This window comes from Phacochoerus africanus, chromosome X (genome assembly GCF_016906955.1).
Source record: "Phacochoerus africanus isolate WHEZ1 chromosome X, ROS_Pafr_v1, whole genome shotgun sequence".
NCBI classification, from domain to species: Eukaryota; Metazoa; Chordata; class Mammalia; order Artiodactyla; family Suidae; genus Phacochoerus; species Phacochoerus africanus.
The window spans coordinates 95,392,135-95,412,080 of NC_062560.1; the positions used below are offsets into that span (position 1 = coordinate 95,392,135).

Genomic DNA, 19,946 nt, shown 5'->3' on the forward strand with positions numbered 1-19,946 from the left:
TCAGCAGATGGCCACTCTTGCTGCCTCTCCTGTGCCATCAAGTCACATCAACACTGGTCCGTTTGGGAGTTCCCGTTGTGGCTCAGCAGTTAATGAACCCGACTAGTACCCATGACAACACGGGTTCGATCCCTGGCCTCGCTCAGTGGGTTAAGGATCCGGCGTTGCCGTGAGCTGTGGTGTAGGCTGGCGGCTATAACTCCAATTCGACCCCTAGACTGGGAAGCTCCATATGTCGTGGGTGCGGCCCTAAAAAAAGACCAAAAACAAAAAAAGGCAAAGAAATTTAAGAAGATATAAAAAGACTGGTCAGTTTATTGAATGTGAATTTTATTGTGGTTCGGATTACGTAAGGCAGTGTGGTGAAGGCACCGCAGAAATTATACAGACTGAAGAACACGGTAGGAGAAGGAGCGTGCTAGAAAAATCCTACAACTTAATTTTTTAAATGATCGCGTGCCAGACTAGACTAACGACTACAACTATTTTATCTCATTCCTCATTGCAGAAGCGTTGACATATTGTAGGAGGTGGGGGTGGGGGCGGTGGGGAAAGGCTTCATGGAGGAGGTGGCATCTATGCTGGGCCTTGAAGGATGGGTAGGATGCTGATAGATGAACTGAAGGGAAGAACATTTCAGAATGATTGACTTCAGAGAAAATTCCATAGAAGGACTGAAAGAACCAAAAAAAAAAAAAAAAAACCCAAAAACAAAAACAAACAAACAAACAAAAAAAAAAAACCAAGAGGGCACACAAACACCCCCAAGGGAGTGAAGCTTCCCAAACTGAGAGAAAAAAGCTTGAGGCGTCTGGGCTGGGTCCCCAGAGTCTCAAGCCCCCAGATGGGGACTTCAGTACCACTGATATTAGGAGGCACAGGACAAGGGGCTTGTTTATAAACCTAGCAGCAGCAGGAGGTTTCACATTGCAGTCAGGGGCCCCAAACTGGCTGGACTGGGCCTGGGTGGAGTTCTCGCATCCTTGCAGTGTGTGTGGTCCTTATTCCTCCTTTCTCTTGCCCACTGACTGCCTGAACGGTAGTTCGTGCGCGCCCATGTGCGCGTGTGTGAGTGTAGGTGTGTGTGGATGGGTGGGGGACCGAGGCTTTGTCTCCCACTGCAGCTTCTTCCGCTTTTCCCTCGTGTGGCACACAGCTGGCTTCCACTGGGGCTGGAGCTCGGGCCCTGCCCACTGTCTGAGCCTCGCCGAGCTCCGGCCCTTGATTAAGCACCTAGGAAGCTTCCTCAACATGAAGGTAAAACCTACTGTGGGGGGGTGACTTGGGTGAGGGCAGGACTCCACGTTCCTCCGGAGACGGTGACTGGTGATGGTGGTGGTGGTGGCGGTAAGGGCTGGGGACGTCTAAACAGGCTCTGGCTGCTGGGTAAAACGCTGCTGGGACATCTGTAAGCGTTCAGGCGGGAGCTGGGATGTCAGGCTAGACCTGCTTGGCCTCGAGCACCCCTTCTCCTTCCTCAACAGGCCCTACAGGGGAGTTATATTGGGCACCTGAAAACAGCAAAGACATCGGCAGGGTGTCCAGGCTATTGTTGCTGTCCTGCTTGACTCTCACCCCCGGAAGCCCTAGAGATCTGTCCTGGCCAAACATCTGTCTGATCTCCACATAGGACTGTCACCTCCCCCTGTCCAGCTGCTGGAGGTATATAGGTTATGTAGCTACTTCTGCTACTCGGATCGGGAGGTATGGGGAACTGATCAGAAGAAAGGAAAAGTTAATTACTGTGAATTTCTTTCTTTCAAAAGATTAAGAATCTTAGATAAGATCTAGCATCTGACAGAAAAATTAAAAGATGGGAAAGCTCTGTCAGAATTCTCTGGAGCTGGAGATTTAGAGCTCGGTGAGGTCATCACTGGAAATAACCTTGAAGCTGATGTGGCCTTGTTTAACTTTGGCAGTCGGGCCACCCTTCTTACGCAGGTACAGGGACTTCAGATCACGGCAGTCACTGGGGTCGGCATCCAGAGTTACCTGTCCCAAGAACTGATCGCAGAATTTTCGTCTGTTCCAGACCTGGAGAGACAAGAGAGTAGCCTTCTAGAGAGTGAAGATGAGCACTCCTCTTACCCAGTGGCCTCTAGAACCTAATGCCAGGCTTAGGCAGGTCTCTTTAAAAATCAAGGGCCAGGGAGTTCCCGTCGTGGCTCAGTGGTTAACGAATCCAACTAGGAACCAGGAGTTTGCAGGTTCGATCCCTGGCCTTGCTCAGTGGGTTAAGGATCTGGCGTTGCCATGAGCTGTGGTGTAGGTTGCAGACGAGGCTTGGATCCTGCGTTGCTGTGGCTCTGGTGTAGGCTGGCAGCTGTACCTCCGTTAGACCCCTAGCCTGGGAACCTCCATATGCCACGGGAGCGGCCCCAGAAATGGCAAAAAGACAAAAAAAAAAAAAAAAAGAAAGAAAGAAAGAAATCAAGGGCCGGAGTTCCTGTTGTGGCTTAGCAGTAACGAACCCGACCAGCACCCATGAGGATGCAGGTTCAATCCCTGGCTTCGCTCAGTGGGCTAAGGATCTGGCGTTGCCCTGAGCTGTGGTGTAGGTTGCAGACACGGCTCGGATCTGGCATGGCTGTGGCTGTGGTGTAGGCTGGTAGCTGTGACTCTGATTCGACCCCTAGCCTGGGAACTCTCATCTGCTGCGAGTGCAGCCCTTAAAAAAAAAAAAAATCAAATGCTGATCTTTCCTGATACCTCTCTGGCTAAGGAGAAAGCACCTCAAAGACTAAAGACGAAAAGCCTGCAAGAAAGCTCAGGATCAGTCTTGACCTATGAGATAGCCACCTGAAAGTAGCTGATCAGAAGCATTAAGTCCGAAAAACAGCCAGACTAGAGTGGTCCTTCCTGACCAGGCTTGATCAGGGGCATCTGAACTGGCACATGCTCCCCCACACGGGAATTTAACACGTGTCTCTGCCAGCACATGGGCTTCTGCTCACAATGAAGTAAACAGAGGAGAGGATATTGAGGAGGGAGATGATTAAGGAAGTCAGTGATGGTGCCTGGTGGGAAGTGTCTTTGAGTATCAAATAAACAAACACAAAACCAGGATAAGGCTGGCTTCATATCTTTGACATCTGTGAGGCCCTTGGGACCATCTAGTACCCTAGTACCGAACAGGAGCCACCGTGAGGATACCTGTCCACATTCTTACCTGCACTATAATAGGAATGTCAGTGGTCCTTCTGTAGAATATGGCCTGGGTGTCAAAAATGGCGTGAACAGTATTCTTTTGGACGGGAGAACGAACTTCTTCCTTCCCGCACTTGATGACCAAATATGGGTTTACAGCTGCAACAAAGTCACATTTATTTTTAACACAGTGATTGAAGTTCTCTTTCTAGATAGTCAAGCAACTATCTCACTAAGTCTATTCTGGGACTAACAGCATAACACCTGCACCCAGGTACCAGAATGACTTTGATTCCTACTTCCTTTTTTCTGGGGGGGGAGGTCACACCTGCAGTATATGGAAGGTCCCAGGCTAGGGGTCAAATTGGAGCTGCAGCTGCCGACCTACGCCAGAGCCACAGCAATGCTGGAGCCAAGCCGTGTCTGTGACCTACACCGCAGCTCACGGCAATGCCGGATCCTTAACCCACTGAGCGAGGCCAGGGATCGAGCTTGCATCCTCACAGATGCTAGTCAGGTTCTTAACCCACTGAGCCACCATGGGAATTCCTACACTTTCTATAAGAATAGTTTATATCCCATTTTCTGCCATGGTTGACAGCCAGCCGGACTTCCCGACACTGGAATGACCACTGGCGAGCATCATTGGGGACCATCTTTCCTAACCATCTCTGCACTGCGTGGTGCTGCATTTCGCTTTCCCAGACACCCCTGCGGTTCTTACTTTCATTGGCATACTTCTTCTCCAGGCCCTCAGCGCTGTGCACTGTGATCTGGGTGACTACCTTCGGGTAGCCACGAGCCAGATTCCAGCAGGACATCTTGGGCATGTCCAGAGTCAGCTCCCTGGAACATCAAAAAGAAGACATGTCCGTGATGACGAATGCCCTTTGATGAGGAGATAGGCAGACCTTGTTGTTGAAAAACATGAAATGCCGCGCAACCTAGCCCATTCCTCCTCAGACAGGGCTTATGTTTTACGAGTATGTTTTGCTTTCCCCTTGCTTTAAGGCCCAGCAGATAAAGATCAGAGGAGGCAGGGCTGGGGTGAAAAGGTGGCTTTGGTGACCCAGCACTCAGAACATAATAGAGGAGCAGTGAGGAGTGCCAGCTGTTTCAGAGAGGAGCGAGTCAGCCAGAGAACAGAAGATGATAAAATGTAAGTGGAAAAGCTTAGGCTATAGACCCGTTCTCCTTAAATGGTAGCTCAGAGCTCTGGAGCCCAGACCCTCCCCGGGGAATTTCTCATCACCCACCCCAGGCTGGGAAATATTTCTCCCACCATCGGTTCACTGAAGTCTTGACTTGAACAAGTTGTCCATTTGCGTGTCCGCCTAGCGGGGAGGGGGCCTAGGGGGTCAGGGCTGGGGAGGCAAAGCAGAGAACAGGAGTTTGCAGGGCTGGCCGAGGAAATGGCACCTGAGCTGGACAGGCACTTCGGAGAAGATTCTCAGGAGAAACTCGCTGGTGCGGCCATGCTGGAACATGGTGGGGACAAGCACGTAGTTGCCCTTCTTCAGGTACTTGCTCAGAAACACGGTGCGCGTGTCAATGTAAGTGGAAGTCCCCGCACGCTCCTGGATGTAGAGGTGGTGGAGGCGGAATTTGCGGTTCATCTCCACCTGGAAATGAAAGGGAAGGAAATGCTCCACTCCACTCCACTCCAGTCATGCTTCGGGGGTTTGGAAGAGCTGAGAGCCAAGGTCCTCTACTTTCTTTACGCCTGGACTTTTTTTTTTTTTTTTTGCTTTTTAGGGCTGCACCTGCGGCATGTAGAAGTTCCCAGGCTAGGGGGTCTAATTGAAGCTGTAGTCCCCAGCCTATGCCATAGCCACAGCAACAGGGAATCTGAGCCTCATCTGCGACCTATACACCACAGCTCACGGCCATGCCAGATCCTTAACCCACTGAGCAAGGCCAGGGATTGAACCCGTATCCCGTGTGGATCCTAGTTGGGTTCATTACTGCTGAACCACAACGGGAGCTCCCTTGGACCTCTTTTTTAAATTCCTCTAAGCCCAAGCCATCTTAAGATGGATGCTGTTTGCTGTCACTCTCTTGGCTCCAAAGGCCCATTCTTACCTTGAAGAGCTCAAAGCCAATGATGTAATTGTCGGGTCTTCCCATGCGGCGGTAAGTACGCAGGTCCTTTTGCTGCAGAGACATGATGACCTTGTGCCCATCCTCGGGCACAGTGAAGATGTACTAAGGGAAAGAGGCCACCGAGGAGCTTAGTTAGACTTCCATTTCAGATACGCCAGCTCAAATGTCAGGGAAGAAAATGCTACCTTGCAAAGCACAGACTTGGGTTATTTTCTGGACTTTGCCACTGACCAGACCAGATAATTCATTGACTCACTGAGGGTCTATCCTCATGCTTGCATCTCCCCATGGCATTCAACACATGTTGAGACAACTTCTTGCCTAGGCCTTTGATGCCAAAGAGAGTATACTTTGTTTTAATAAATTCTAGGTAGGATCTTGGGTTGTTGTTTTTTGTTTTTTTGGGTTTTTTTTTTTTGTCTTTTGTCTTTTTAGGGCTGCACCCACAGCATATGGAGGTTCCCAGGCTAGGGGGTCGAATTGAAGCTGTAGCCGCCGGCCTACACCACAGCCACAGCAAGGCCAGATCCGAGCCACATCTGTGACCTACACCACAGCTCAAGGCGACATCAGGTCCTGAACCCACTAAGCGAGGCCAGGGATGGAACCTGCATCCTCATGGATGTTAGTCAGATTCATTTCCACTGAGCCATAACGGGAACTCTGGATCTTGGGCTTTTTTAAATTGTCCCCCTGTTTTGGAAAGCTGTACATAGGAAACTTCAAGAATCTATAAAGACAGAAAGCATTCTTGCTTGACTTAGCCTAATACTGCAACATCCCCCTAGGCTAGCCTCCTATGGCCACTCCAGATGGGCGGCTGGTGGAAGGGGCTGGTTCTATTTCCTTGGCGAATGGATGCTTTGCCATCACTATTTTAGGGAAGCTGCAGGTCTGTGCTACAGACTTTACAAACATCACGTGGAGAATCATGGTGTCTTTGGGCAATAAGGCATCAGATTTTTCTCCCCACCTCTGTCTCTGTCTCTCTCTGTCTCTGTCTCTCTGTGTGTCTCTTTGTTTTTCTCTTTCTCTTGCTCTCTTCTCACTCTTTCTCTCCCTCCTAGCAAGAAACAGGAAACAGATACAGAGCCATAGGCTCACAAGGCCCCCATAGGTCCATCCTGAGCAGACACTTCAACAGCGAAACAAAGAGGCCATGTCCCCCGTGTGGTTATATGTGCTTGATAATTAAAGCATTTCCAAGATTACAAATGAAGGGAGGTGGTAAAAGGAGCGCTCTTCTCTTTAGGGACAATTAAGGCGAAAGGGATAGAGAAAAGTAGGAATTAAGTAAATCAGCCCGCCAGCCTTAGCATCCTTCAAAATGGCTGGCCAAGGAGGAAAGAAAAGACACACCCACGTAAGGCTGTAATACAGTCATTATTCTTGTCTCCTGTGGGCTGGCTCATCAGCACATGTGGGGATAAAACCATCAAGGTATTATAGGTTCAGGCTTTGGAGGTTCGGATTTTGTGCTTGAGGTACGCCTGGGCTTGACCTCTGATGTGTCACCTGGAATAGCATTGTACTTGGAAATGGATGGAATGGGGTCATTGACAGGGTAGCAATTCAAATCCTAGGAAGAAGGACCTGGTATTCTAGATGCGAAAAGGGAGGCATAAAGGGAGGTTCAGAAGGATCACCTGCATGAGAAAGAGGACACATATAGTAAATGTGCATCCAAGAGAGCAATTGGGCAGCAAAGTAATGAAAAAGAATTGAGAAAGTGGAGAAAGTATCAGAGAGCAGCTGCTTTCTCTCCAACGTGAGCCCATCACAAGGAAGCGGAGAGTGTTACAGAGTCCTACCCAGCAACATGCCCAGGAGAGAGGCAGCCGGAGGAGGCGGCTCGGGTTTGATAGTGGAGCCAAGGCGCGTTTCTGCAAAGAGACATTCTGCTGTGCTGTACCAGCCTCGAGCCACTCCCTGCCCATCTCGGTTGATGGCTATAATGCAATAGCTGCAAACTGCACGGATGTCAAAGAAATACTCCAGGGTGACCCCTGCCTTCCTATTGCCTTGATAACTTGGAGGCAAAGAGAATGAACCTGATTCCAACCTGGGGATTCTGCAGGAAGGTATCCCGGTTGTTATAGCAGCCTCCGGAGCGGTTCATCAGGGGATCATCATCCACAGTCCAGCATCCCACCACCGATTCCAGCTCCTTGCGGCCAAAAATAGGGTTGTTCACGTTGCGGCAGACACTCAGTTCGTGGAAGTTGCGGCAAAAGTCCTCCAGGCTCATCCTGAATGGAAGGAGCGCAGGAAAGAAATGCAGATGGTACCTCATACCTACACCTTGGAGTTCCACATGGAAGCCCCAACTCCCTGAGCCCAGAAGAACTCTCCTCACCAAAACTCTCCATCATCAGACATGACAAGGCCCAGGTTCTTGCGGTCTGCTGCCGTCAGTTGCTGCCACTCTTCAGAACTAAAGGCAAACGTACAAAGGAATGAGCCATAATGTCTGCCATCGACTTCCTATAGTAAGCAGAATGCCCAAGGAATAGAATGCAGGAGTCTTAGGGCAGCTTTGTCTCACCTCTGGCCAAGTCACAGACCCCATGCCCAAGAAGGACCCACAGATGTCACTAAGCATTGACAGCCCACTAGCAGTCTGGAGGGATAGGGATGAGAGAACACATAGGGCTTTGTGGATGCAGCAAAGGGGAAGGTCGCTCACATCTCACTCCAGGGGCCACTCCATTCCTGTCTTCCCAAGGGGTTCCTCAGGCGAACCATGTACAGCTTCTCAGTACTGAAGACTTCCACAAGTCTTTCTCCCAGACGGATCTTGCGAATATCAGTCATGGTGTAGGTATGGCCCTTCAGTAGACCCCAATCAGTTTCAACTTCTTGTTCCTCCTGATTGGGTGACTGAGAACAAAGAAAGATATGTAAGGGCACAAGAATCGGGAGACCCAAGGTCTGGCTCCTCCTCTTCCTTGATTGCTACACCCCAGTGTGGCTGAAGCTAGTTCTCTTATGCTGATGGAAATTTGATCCCGCCGCCTAACTTGACACCAAGCAAGCCAAGGAGGCATTCCCGTGGTGGCTCAGCGGATTACCATCCCGACTAGCATCCATGAGGATGCGGGTGCCGTCCCTGGCCTTGCTTAGTGCGTTAAGGATCTGGCCTTGCCATGAGCTGTGGCGTAGGTCACAGACACGGCTCGGATCTGGCATTGCTGTGGCTCTGGCGTAGGACTGCAGCTGCGGCTCCAATTTGACCCCTAGCCTGGGAACTTCCATATGCCGCAGGTGTGGCCCTAAAAAAAAAAAAAAATAAGGAAAAAAAAAGCAATCCAAGGAAAGGAAATAAAGGACTTAGTGTAAGAATTCAAACAATTCAAACGACCCACAGTAGTACATTGATATGGAGAGAATTACGATTTGATGGAGCTGATTTATAACCTCCACACCCAGGAGCAGAGGCAGGAGGACTAATGTAGCAGCAGTTATTTACATCAGCTCGGAGGCTGCAGCGGCCCCCAGATGGATGACTGGTACAAAGGATAACAGGTTAAAGTTTCTCAGCCTCTGCGCCAGGGCTCAGTGCCTATTGTTGGCTCTCCAAGTCTCATAATGGCTGGCCCTAGATCGTCTCCAGGGAAAGGGTGATGCTCCCCACTGAACGGGGTGGTCTCCTCTGCCAGAAGTGAGCAAAGAGTGTTCGAGGTGAATACAAACCTCAATGGAGCAACAGATCAGACCTCCTTTGGTAAAGGTTTTGTACAGCTCTCCAAACAGCTTGTACTTCTCCTCAACCAGCTCGGTGTATCTGCCCTTCTGCATGTCAACAGTTTCGGCCAACGTGCCAGTAAAGTCCACGATTATATCAGTGGTGGTCAACCCATCGAGGGCTTCGTAACAGCCGAGCAGCCTGGGAGCAGAGAGGCAACGTTATCTTGGCAAAGTTATTCTTCCAGGTCAAGGACATCTCGTTCCCCCAAAGTAGAACTGCCCTTGCCCAGTTCATCCTTTACCAGCCAGCTTGTCTCTAGGTATGAAGTGAGAGATACTTTGAGAATACAGTCAGATTTCTAAGCGTAGGCTATGCTCATCTATGACAGTCCACACAGAAACTTCTTTCTGCAGGTAAGTGTTAGACAAGGAGAAAATCTGGACCCATAATGCCATGTGATCCGTGGATCAGTAGCAGGAAAGGGCTTGAATGGAAATTGGAACAGCTGATGTCTTTCTCATTTAGGATTACAGAGGGCCATTCCCAGGTCCCAAACCATGTCTTGGATCTAACTGATATTCTATCCAATTTAAAGTCCATGGTGAAGCTGGTAGAACATGAACTCTCAAGGGCAAATGTCACCCTCCTTTCTTCATGTACCTGGACCATCGACTAGCCAACCCCCCTCCTTACTTGGCATAAGCTTTTTCCAGTAGAGCATTCCAGAACTCGTTCATGGAGGTGGAGAAGGAGAAAACGAGATCTCCATTGATGGTGGGCAGCAGGTCATCAATCACCACCTCAGTCCATTCTCCAAAATGCCAGAAACGGAAGTGAAATATCCCAGCATATTTATCTAGTTTTCGAGGGTCCCATTCCTGTTCCTTATGGTTGGGAATTGTCTGTAAGTATAAGAACAGTCAATCAATCAACTGTTATTCACCAGACCATATTCAGACATTGAGATGACAGTTGACTTCTGGCAAATCGATGGGGCCACAGGAAGCACATCAAATACACTTGGCTCGGGTCTAGGTTAGGAAATCCCTGATAGGGCACTTTTTTTCCCACAGTTTTTGCTTCTTCAGTTCTGTTTGGCTGAGGATAGTATTACCATGCCTGCCTTGAAGACACACAGGGTGACTGGGGTGGCAAGTTACAGGTTAAATTATTTCCCATAGATAATCTACAAAATCAATCATGAGAAACTGCCTACACATACACAATCATGGTTGCATGTTTAACCACATAAACAAGGCATTTTAAAAAGCAAAATTAGGACTTCCCGTCGTGGCTCAGTGGTTAACGAATCCGACTAGGAACCAGGAGGTTGCGGGTTCGATCCCTGGCCTTGCTCAGTGGGTTAAGGATCCGGTGTTGCTGTGAGCTGTGGTGTAGGTCGCTTACACGGCTCAGATCCTGCGTTGCTGTGGCTCTGGCGTAGGCCAGTGGCTACAGCTTTGATTCGACCCCTAGCCTGGGAACCTCCATATGCCGTGGGAGCGGCCCCAGAAATGGCAAAAAAGCAAAATCAATCAAAACACAAGGCCCCCTGTGGTTTGTTTTTAACGGTCCACTGTAGAGAGTTCATGCAGAGCCTATGACTATATGTAGATTTTATTCACATCTTGAATAAAATTACACTGGGGAAAGTCCCTTTTTAAATAGAATTGCACGTTAGTCTTTTAAAACTGTTTTTCTGAAGAAAATGTTCTAACTTCATCAAAAGTCATTCATTGCACTGAACTTTTAATCATTTATGAGAACATTCTCAAGGATCTATTTTCTTCTTTCTCATCTTTTCTTTTATGCATATCTGTTAGTGACTTCCTAGCCCCTGCTGGCTTTTTACCCCAGTAGGTACAGAGAACACAAGTATGGGGAGCTACTGAGTCAAGGTACTGCAAGTGACAAAAGGTCAACTAGTATGTGTGACAAAGCTAATAGAGCAAAATGTTAGTGGTAGGATCTCACTGAGTATATGGGTGCTCACTGTAAGATTCTTTCAACTTCCTGTATTTGTGAAAATTCTCATAATAAAATGGAAGGAAATCACCTAGTTAACACTTCTGGCTTCAGGAATTAAACAATCTAAAAAAGCTATGAGGTGACTTCTCCTAAAGTTACTAAAGAAGATAAGAAGATAGAAACAGAAGTGTTCCCTGGTGGCCTGGTGGGTTAAGGACCTGGCTTTGTCATTGCTTTGGCTTGGGTCGCTATTGTGGCATGGGTTCGATGCCTGGCCCGTGAAATTCCACACATTCGCAAACGAAAAATAAAAATAAAATAAAATGGATTAATAAAAAAGAAGGTGGAAACTGAGTGAGGTCCCATAGGAGGGGGAATACCTTTGTCCAGTGAGATTCCTGAACAGCCAAACAGGAAAACGCAGAGACCATTGGCTTGTGTCCCAGTCTCCCTTGGATCAGCTGGTGGTTGCTGATATTGCCCACAATCAGACGGGGATCATCGCAGATGTCCTGTGGACACAATAATTGGTTCTAAGAGTCTGGGAAGTGTTTCCCAAGAGTCAGTGTGAGCTCAGCTCGGCAGGACAGACTTCACAGAAGAGGTTGGAGGATGACCAAGACGTCCACAGGTGGGATAAAGGGAAAGTTGGGGGTGGGGCAGTTCAAGGAAAAACGCAAAGCAGTAGATCATCCAGCCACAGAAATAGCAGGAGGGGACGCGAGGAGGCAGGCTGAGATGCACTGGTGGGAGCCCACAGGCATAGCTACCTAGAAGAGTTCCCACTGCAGCAGGGAGCTTGTAAAGAGGAAAACGAGGGATCAGCCAATCACATTCTGATCCTCTTTGTCGGGATGAGAGTTTTCTGAAGTGCCTATGCTTGGAAGAGGGGTTGCATTTAAAAGACAAGGCCCGATGGAGGTGCACATTAATGCTTCTCCCTCGCTAGGAAAATGAGTTAGGAGACCTTATACGTGAAGCCCTTTGCTAACATAAAGCAAAGGCAACAGCCGTCTCCATGGCAACTAGATTTCCCTACATCTTTGAATGAATACAGATGGCAGCAGCACTAATAGCAGGTGGTGATGGGCCACTCACAGGAGCACTTCAGCACACATTCTTTTCCCACAGTACATGTTCTGAGGGAACCTGGACAGAGTAGGGAGCAGTATTGTTTGGGGCGTATGTGTATGGCTTTCCCCATCATATCATTAGCCGTGCCATTCTCATTGCAAGTAGGAAAATGAGACCCAAATAATACAATCACGACACTGTATAAAGGGGGGTATGGCAGAGGCGTTTTCAAAGTAGAACCAATGCCTAAGGGAAGGATCCCCAAAGTTTCCCTGGTGGTAAATAGAATAGATGGAGTAGTGGTGGGAAATTCTCACATGGAAGCCTTAAGAATGACCAGAGTTAGCAGATGCAAGCTATTACATTTAGAATGGATAAGCAGGAGTTCCCGCCGTGGCATGGCAGAAAGGAATCTGACTAGGAACCATGAGGTTGTGGGTTCGATCCCTGGCCTTGCTCAGTGGGTTAGGGATCCGGTGTTGCCGTTAGCTGTAGTGTGGGTCACAGATGCGGCTTGGATCTGGTGTTGCTGTGTCTCTGGTGTAGGCTGGCAGCTGTTGCTCTGAGATCCTAGCCTGGGAACCTCCATATGTTGTGGGTGCGGCCCTAAAAAGACAAAAGACAAAAAAAAAATGGATAAGCAATGAGGTCCTGTTGTATAGCACAGGGAACTATATCCAATCACTTGTGATAGAACACAAAAGAAGATAATATGAGAAAAGGAATGTGTGTATATATATATATATATTTATATATACAAAATGCATGACTGGATCCCTTTGCTTACAGCAGAGATTGATAGAACATTGTAAATCCGCTATACCTTTGATAAAAAAAATAATTTAAAAAAAAGAATAACCAGGAGTTCCCGTAGTGGAGCAGCAGAAACGAATCCTACTAGGAACCATGAGGTCGTGGGTTCGATCCCTGACCTCGCTCAGTGAGTTAAGGATCTGGTGTTGCCGTGAGCTGTGGTGTAGGTCACAGACGTGGCTCGGATCTGGTGTTGCTGTGGCTCTGGCATAGGCCGGCAGCAATAGCTCTGATTAGACCCCTAGCCTGGGAACCTCCATATGCCATGGGTGAGGCCCTAAAAAGACAGAAAAGACAAAAAAAAAAAAAAAAGGAATGACCAGAGTTAGCCAGTAGGACAGGGGAGAGATATGGAGGCATAACCAATAGAGAGACAAGCATGGCCGAAGGCATAGTCACATACGTGACACCATATAACTGAAGACAGGTTTTGTGCCTCAGGGTGTCAGCACTTGCAAACTTCAAAGGCAGGAAATACCACGGAAGTCTTGGGAAGATGGAGAGACAGCTTCGTGGAGGAGGCCGTTGGCCAGTGCCTTGACATTCTGCTTACCCAGCAGAAATAAATCCTGGTCCCAAATGGAAAGAAAATCTAGACATATATTCTTTAGAAAATTATTAAATCGAGACAGCTATGTTTTTCTGGTTCTCAAACCTCTTTTTTTTTTTTTAATGGACATAATTCTCCTTGATGAAGGGTCTGGTCTACAGAATGAAACATTCCATATATTCTTTAAAAGCCAAAATAACTCTGGAAAGGAATAGACACTCTGGGCAAGGACAAGTCCAAACTGAAGATTAATTGGTCATCCCTCTGCCAAAAGGAGAGCGTTAGGTGAGTTGTCAGCTTTGAATTTTCTGGTCTTATTTTTTAGATGCATGTCTGGTGTCTCATCATGGCTTTTTTGTCTTAGGAGAAGACTTCTATCTTACTTAGTTTTTTAAATGACTTGTGAGCTGCCTGTTTTTTCACTTATTAAACATAAAATAGGTGTGTTAGGTGAATTAGATCCCGATATTCCTTCTCTGCTGATTGTTTCTTTGCCCATTTTAAGATGAAACTAGGAGTTCCCATCGTGGCTCAGTGGAAATGAATCCGACTAGTAACCGTGAGGATGCGAGTTCAATCCCTGGCCTCCCTCAGTGGGTCCGGGATCCGGCGCTGCCGTGAGCTGTGGTGTAGGTCACAGATGCGGGTCGGATCCGGAGTTGCCTTGCCTGTTGCATAGGCCGGCAGCTCTAGCTCCGATTTGACCCCTAGCCTGGTAACCTCCACATGCCGTGAGTGTGGCCCTAAAAAGCAAAAAAAAAAAAAAAAAAAAAAAAAAAAAAAAGATGAAACTCCATGCAGTTTTTCCTTTCTGGGCCAGGTGTTACCATTTTACCATTTTATTTGGAGCAAGAAGTAAAATTATACAGGGATTTCTTGGATGTAGATGATGCATACAATAGTTTCCTAGCATGAAAAAACAATAAAGAGAACAACCGTATGTGGGAAAGTGTGCTTTTCAATTATTAAGGCAAATTATTTGCTGGTTTTACATAGAGTCATTAGTGGTTGGGGTTACACTACAGTGTCTTGAATTTCTACAAGGCGTTCATTCACAGCAGGGATCTAGGCTCAGCAAATACTTTTGGTATGTCAATTTCTATTTAAGACATAAAGGATCACATAAATAAGCAAAAGAACATGTAAACAGTACTCAAATTGAGAAACTGGCAATTATTCTCCTGTCGACTAAGCTGAATGTGATTTTATATATAGAGAGAGTGTATGTGTGTGTGTGTGTGTGTGTGTGTGTGTGTGTGTGTGTGCAAAGCTGTGCATAATCATGGGAGAGTATACGAATATACATTCAGGCAACAAAACCACCGTATTTTCCATTTCCTCTCCTAAACTGGCCCATGCCCCAATTTTACTTCATCACTCTTTATACAAGACGGATGGCCATTTAACAATGATTTTTTTAAATATAAGTTAACAGTCCAGCGACCCGTCAAACCTGGAAGGCATTTAGAGACGATTTAGTCAACCTGTTTATTTTACAAATGGGGAAACAGGCTCGGAGAAGGGCAGTTACTTGCCCCTCCTCTCATCCAGCTACTTAGTAGAATTAGGATTAAAGTTTTAGGGTCTTTGGAACCACATACAGTTAGGGAAGGAACCTCCAAACCTCAGCTGGCCCATCCCTTGGCCTTCAGGTTGATCAATGGCCACCATGTCAAGGATAACATTGCGAGGCTCTCAGTCCTCCCTCCCAGTGCTTTGCGCCGCTTTGCTTAATGCTCACTTAAATGCTCGCCATCGTTCTGGAAGACTGGCTTAACTTATGTCTTAGCTTTTGGGTCCAGGCTAAATAGCACCAATGAGCCTTAATCGCCTCAATTTAATCCACTAAATATGAATCAATCTCTCTGTATGTCAGCACCATGATGCAAAACATGGGAGAACACTTTTTCATTAAGCTGCCTTTTTTTTCTTAACCTCTTTAAGGAAGTGAAAGACCAGAAAGCCACTAAGGAGGTAGTAAAGAGGAAAGGGTAATGAGCCAATGCACATCTATCAGCCAAATGGACTTTGAGGGTGACACATTTGAAAACAATGCAATGGCTATTTTTTGAATTTCCCCCTAGATTTGGACAACTGGGTACCCTGGAGGGCTGAGGAAGCAAGACATTTTTCTTTAAGCTGAAGCTGAGGTGCAGAGCGCAGATGGGACCTTTCAGCCCCAGCTCTGCTGAAACGGTAGGGAGCAGAGTCGGAGGAGGGCTCGCAACTCACACAGTCATATATTTGGGTGGCTTGAGAGGTGGGGAAGGTTGCTTAACCCCTAATGGTTCCCAGCTGTGTTGGCAATCGATGTGATCCTTGAACTGGGCTGTGCGTCAAGGCAACATAATTTCTTCGAGGGGAACACACAACGAGGAAGTCGAGCACCAAGAGGAAACCCTGGAATGCTCTCTGCATACCCCCATCCCGGAGCCAAAGCCTTCGACAAGCAAAGGAACGTCTCTGGGACATGTGTTCTCTTAGCTGAACATTGAGAGACCCTCCCCTTGGCCTCACCTCATCTTCCTTCCCAGAGACCTCTGGGGGGCGGGGGAGGAGGTGGAGGCACACGAGTAAAAACCTTGGAGCCCCGAACATGTCACTCTATGTGGCTCTCTTTGCACCGGTCGCATCCACCTCTTTTGCAAGTTTTTTTTTTACACCGGTGGAATGTGCTGACAATAAACACTGAGGTCCCGGGTAAACCTCGAGAACCACAAAGTGAGAGGCAGCCTAGCAATCCAGCAGCCAGAGGAGTGGTGGCACTTTCAAAAGTGCTACGTGCAGCCCAGTCGTCCTGTGGGGATGGAGACAGGGAGGACATCTACAAGGGAGATGGACCCTGCGGTAGCTACGTTGTGACTATGTCCAGGGCTCTAAGTAGTCCCAGGAGACTGAGGGCTGCCATTCAGGACCCGAGGGCTTCCACAGCTAGTCCAGGTAGCTGTTATCTTATCCTTAGACGGTTGTTCCACCTCCAGACGGGACATGTAGAGGTGAACCTAGGCTCAGGGGCCAGTGTTGGAAGCAGCTGCAGGAGAAGCCCACTTGACTCGCTGGGGAGTTTTGCTTCTGCATGAAGATCTTCTTGGTTAAAACATCCTCTTCCTTCCTAGGCCTTCCAAGGAGAACTCAATATGGGTCTTAGAATAATAGCTTAAGCCTGACTTCCACTTCCAAGCTATCACATCACTATATCATTTTTTTTTCTTTTTAGGGCTGCACCCGCAGCATATGGGAGTTCCTTGGCTAGGGGTTGAATTGGAGCTGCAGCTGCCAACCTACACCACAGCCACAGAAACTCAAGATCCAAGCCACCTCTGTGACCTACACCACAGCTCACGGCAACACCTGCTCCTTAATCCACTGAGCGAGGCCAGGAATCGAACCTGTGTCCTCATGGATAGTAGTCAGCTTCTTAACCCTCTGAGCCGCAATGGGAACTCCTGCATAATCTTCTTATTTAAACCTTCTGACTTCTGCTAGGAGACTCCAGGTATAAATCTCAGACGGCTTTATTGGGAAAAAATGTATATATCCACGCAATGGAATACCATCCAGCAATAAAAAGGAACAGATAAAAGCTACAACATGGGTGACCCTTGAAAACACCGTGCTCGTAAAAAGAGTAACTTTTGGGATTCCATTTTAAGTGAAATATCCAGAATAGGCAAATCGAGAGAGAAACCAAAAGTGGATTTGTTGTTGCCTGTGACTGGCGGGGGGAGGGGGTGGAAGGAGGAGGGGGGTGCTTACTCACTGCCAGTGTGCACAAGGGATTGCATCGGGCTGATGCACCTCTTCTCAAACTGGATTGTGGGGATGTGTGCACAAGTCTGTAAACATATTAAAAAACCAGGGCTAAAAAAAAAAAAAAAAAAAAAAAAACAGGGCTTCGAATGCTTAAAGCAGGTGAACTGCGTGGTATAGAAATTGTACTTTGATAAAGCTGGTAGCGGTTTTTCAATTCAGAATCTAAAATAAAGAGGATAGCTGGAAAGAGTATGGGCCCGTTCCACACTCGTCGTGTGTCAACAGCAGAAAATACTTCGGGCTACTCAGGTGATCGCTGGGAAGAAAAAGAAATTCATGAACAGTCTACACCAAAGCTATTCTACAGACATGTTACACTCAGCTGGGTGCTGGAAATTTCTATTAGCATAAAGAGAGAAATGTTTCCTCCTCTGTTGTTCCCACATAGGCAATTTAACACTGGGTCATGTGCATTCTGCTTCTAATGTCTCCTTTCAAACTTTTCCTTCCATTCCTACCACCTTTGCCTCATCAGCCTCTTTCCACCTGAGTGAGTGCAATGCGCCCCAGGGAGGGTATTCCCTGTAGAAAACCAGGACAAGGTCAATGGCAGCGGAGACTGAACTCAAAACTTGACCAGGAGCGCCGACAGGTCTTGGGCAGATGCCCTTGCGTCCCCCACGGCTGGCTGCGCAAACCCCCACGAGGCCTTGCTCCATTTTAATTGGAGATTAATTGGAGATGTGTCTGATTCTAAGATGCTATTGTACCGAGTATGAGTCAGGAAAAAAGCCAGAGGCGAGCAGGAGGGGAGCGTAGCTGGAGCGAACTGGAGAAGAGGGTTTCTGTAGGAACTGGGGGCTAGATTTCAGCCTAAAAATCCTACCTGCAGTCTTATGATCACACTGTAACTCGGTATAACTCAGCTCTTAGTTCTACCAAGACTTTTCAGGCTGAAGACCCAAAGAGGACAGGAAAGTCCAAGAATACATGTCTCAGGCAATATATCTGTATGCCTAGGAAGCTAGGACAGGAGCTGCGGTCGGTGGACCCCTGGAGGCATTAAGGAGAAGGATTTGCCTCTGGAGGGTATGGGCAGACGAACTGGCAGTGAACAACTGGAACACCCTCTCACAATCCCTGACTCTCTAAAGAGGTCCTACTGTGCAGCACAGGGAACATGATCCAATCTATTGGGGTAGAACATGGTTGGAAAATAGTATGAGAAAAGGAATGTGTGTAAATGTATGACTGGGTCACTATGCTGTACAGCAGAAGTGGACTCGACACTGAAAATCAACTATACTCTAATAAAAAATAAATGTAAAAGATTGTCCAGGGATAGGAGAAAAAAAAGTGTGAAATCTAAATTAGGGCACTAATGAACCTATCTCCACAAAAGCAACAGATCACAGATATGGAGAACAGAGTCGTGGTTGCCGGAGGGAGCAGGAGGGAGTGGGATGGATGGGAAGTTTGGGGTTGGTAGATGCAAACTCTTGCATTTAGAATGAATAAGCCCTGAGGTCCTACGGTACAGCATAGGGAACTATATCCAATCTCCTGGGATAGAACATGATGGAAGATAGAATGAGGAAAAGAATATACATACAGATATGTACAACTGGGTCACTGTGCTGTATAGGAAAAATTGGCACCACACTGTAAATCGACTATACCCTAATTAAAACATTTAAAAATTAAAAAATAAAGTGGCTCTTTAGGACCCATCAGGTAAGGGGCAAGTGGAAAGAAGGGGAACTCAATCCTGCTGCTTACAGATATGCAGGCTTTTCAGCTGGGAGGGGAAAGACACAGAAAATATCAGATTGGTGTTCCCCCTGTGGCACAATGGGACCAGCGGCATCTCTGGAGCTCTGGGATGCAAGTTCGATCCCTGGCCCAGCACCGTGGCTTAGGGATCCAGCACTGCCACAACTGTGGCATGGGTCACAACTGTGGCTCACATCTGATCCCTGGCCAGGGAACTCTGCAGAGTGGCCCAAAAGAAGGAAGAAATAAAAAATAAAAAGAAAGAAAGAAAATATTGGGTTAAGCTTGCTTCTTCCATTTTAGAGACTTCAGAAATTAACCCTGCTGGAATATGAGGCTATGTGGCATGCCAAGGCACAAGATGTCTATAAGCTGCCCTGCAAACCAGGATCTCAGCCTTGCCAATGAGGCGGGTGAGTCCACTGACCCATCTGGTCTTCCTGAGCCAATTTACAGAGGCCTCGGGGTGTCTCTTGGCTTTCCTGATGGGAGGCCAGAGAACTTTGATGTGGTTCTTGACCACAGGCTTGGCCTCCACTATGGCTGGTAAGGAATCTCCAGCCTTTTGAGGAGACTCAGATGGTGGTCCAGAACCTTGTAGTTTCCCCTCCTTCCTGCAAGAGGCCCCCTCTCCAACCACTCCGATCCGTTGTGATCTCCCCTTCTTCAAAACCCTGCATGATAAACTGTCTCCATGCCTGAAAATAGTATTTCCGCTCTCCCGCATTAATTTATTAGTTAACTCTTATCCATCCCCTCAACTGGAATGAAGTCCCCCATCCCACCCCAGGCATTGTCTTTCTCTTGCACAGAGGCTGGCATAGAGTAAGTGCTCGATAAATGTTTCTCAACTGAATCTCCCTTTGGGCTTAATTAAGATAAAGCTCAAAAAAAAAAAAAAAAAGGAGTTTCCATTGTGGTTCAGTGGAAATGAATCTGACCAGCATCCATGGAGACACAGGTTCGATCCCTGGCCTCGCTCAATGGGTTAAGGATCTTGTGTTGTGAGCTGTAGTGTAGGTCACAGATGTGGCTCAGATCTCGAGTTGCTGTGGCTGTAGACTGGCAGCTACAGCT

The 19,946-nt window shown here is 47.5% G+C and overlaps 1 protein-coding gene across 2 annotated transcripts in view; it reads right to left on the minus strand.

The window, feature by feature from the left end:
* Positions 1-297: 297 nt before the first annotated feature.
* The window catches only part of CAPN6 (calpain 6), a 29,177-nt gene continuing 9,528 nt past the window's right edge, over positions 298-19,946 (minus strand). The window contains exons 3-13 of one of the 2 annotated variants that reach the window (XM_047765603.1): positions 11,287-11,418; positions 9,632-9,840; positions 8,944-9,136; positions 7,937-8,130; positions 7,607-7,684; positions 7,313-7,499; positions 5,230-5,352; positions 4,567-4,769; positions 3,872-3,993; positions 3,170-3,306; positions 298-2,034 (exon numbers count right to left, since the gene is read on the minus strand). In XM_047765603.1, the coding sequence (XP_047621559.1) occupies positions 1,852-2,034; positions 3,170-3,306; positions 3,872-3,993; positions 4,567-4,769; positions 5,230-5,352; positions 7,313-7,499; positions 7,607-7,684; positions 7,937-8,130; positions 8,944-9,136; positions 9,632-9,840; positions 11,287-11,418 (1,761 nt within the window). In that variant the 3' untranslated portion in view covers positions 298-1,851. The remainder of the gene's footprint in view (positions 2,035-3,169; positions 3,307-3,871; positions 3,994-4,566; positions 4,770-5,229; positions 5,353-7,312; positions 7,500-7,606; positions 7,685-7,936; positions 8,131-8,943; positions 9,137-9,631; positions 9,841-11,286; positions 11,419-19,946) is intronic. The other variant, XM_047765604.1, reaches the window with a different exon arrangement.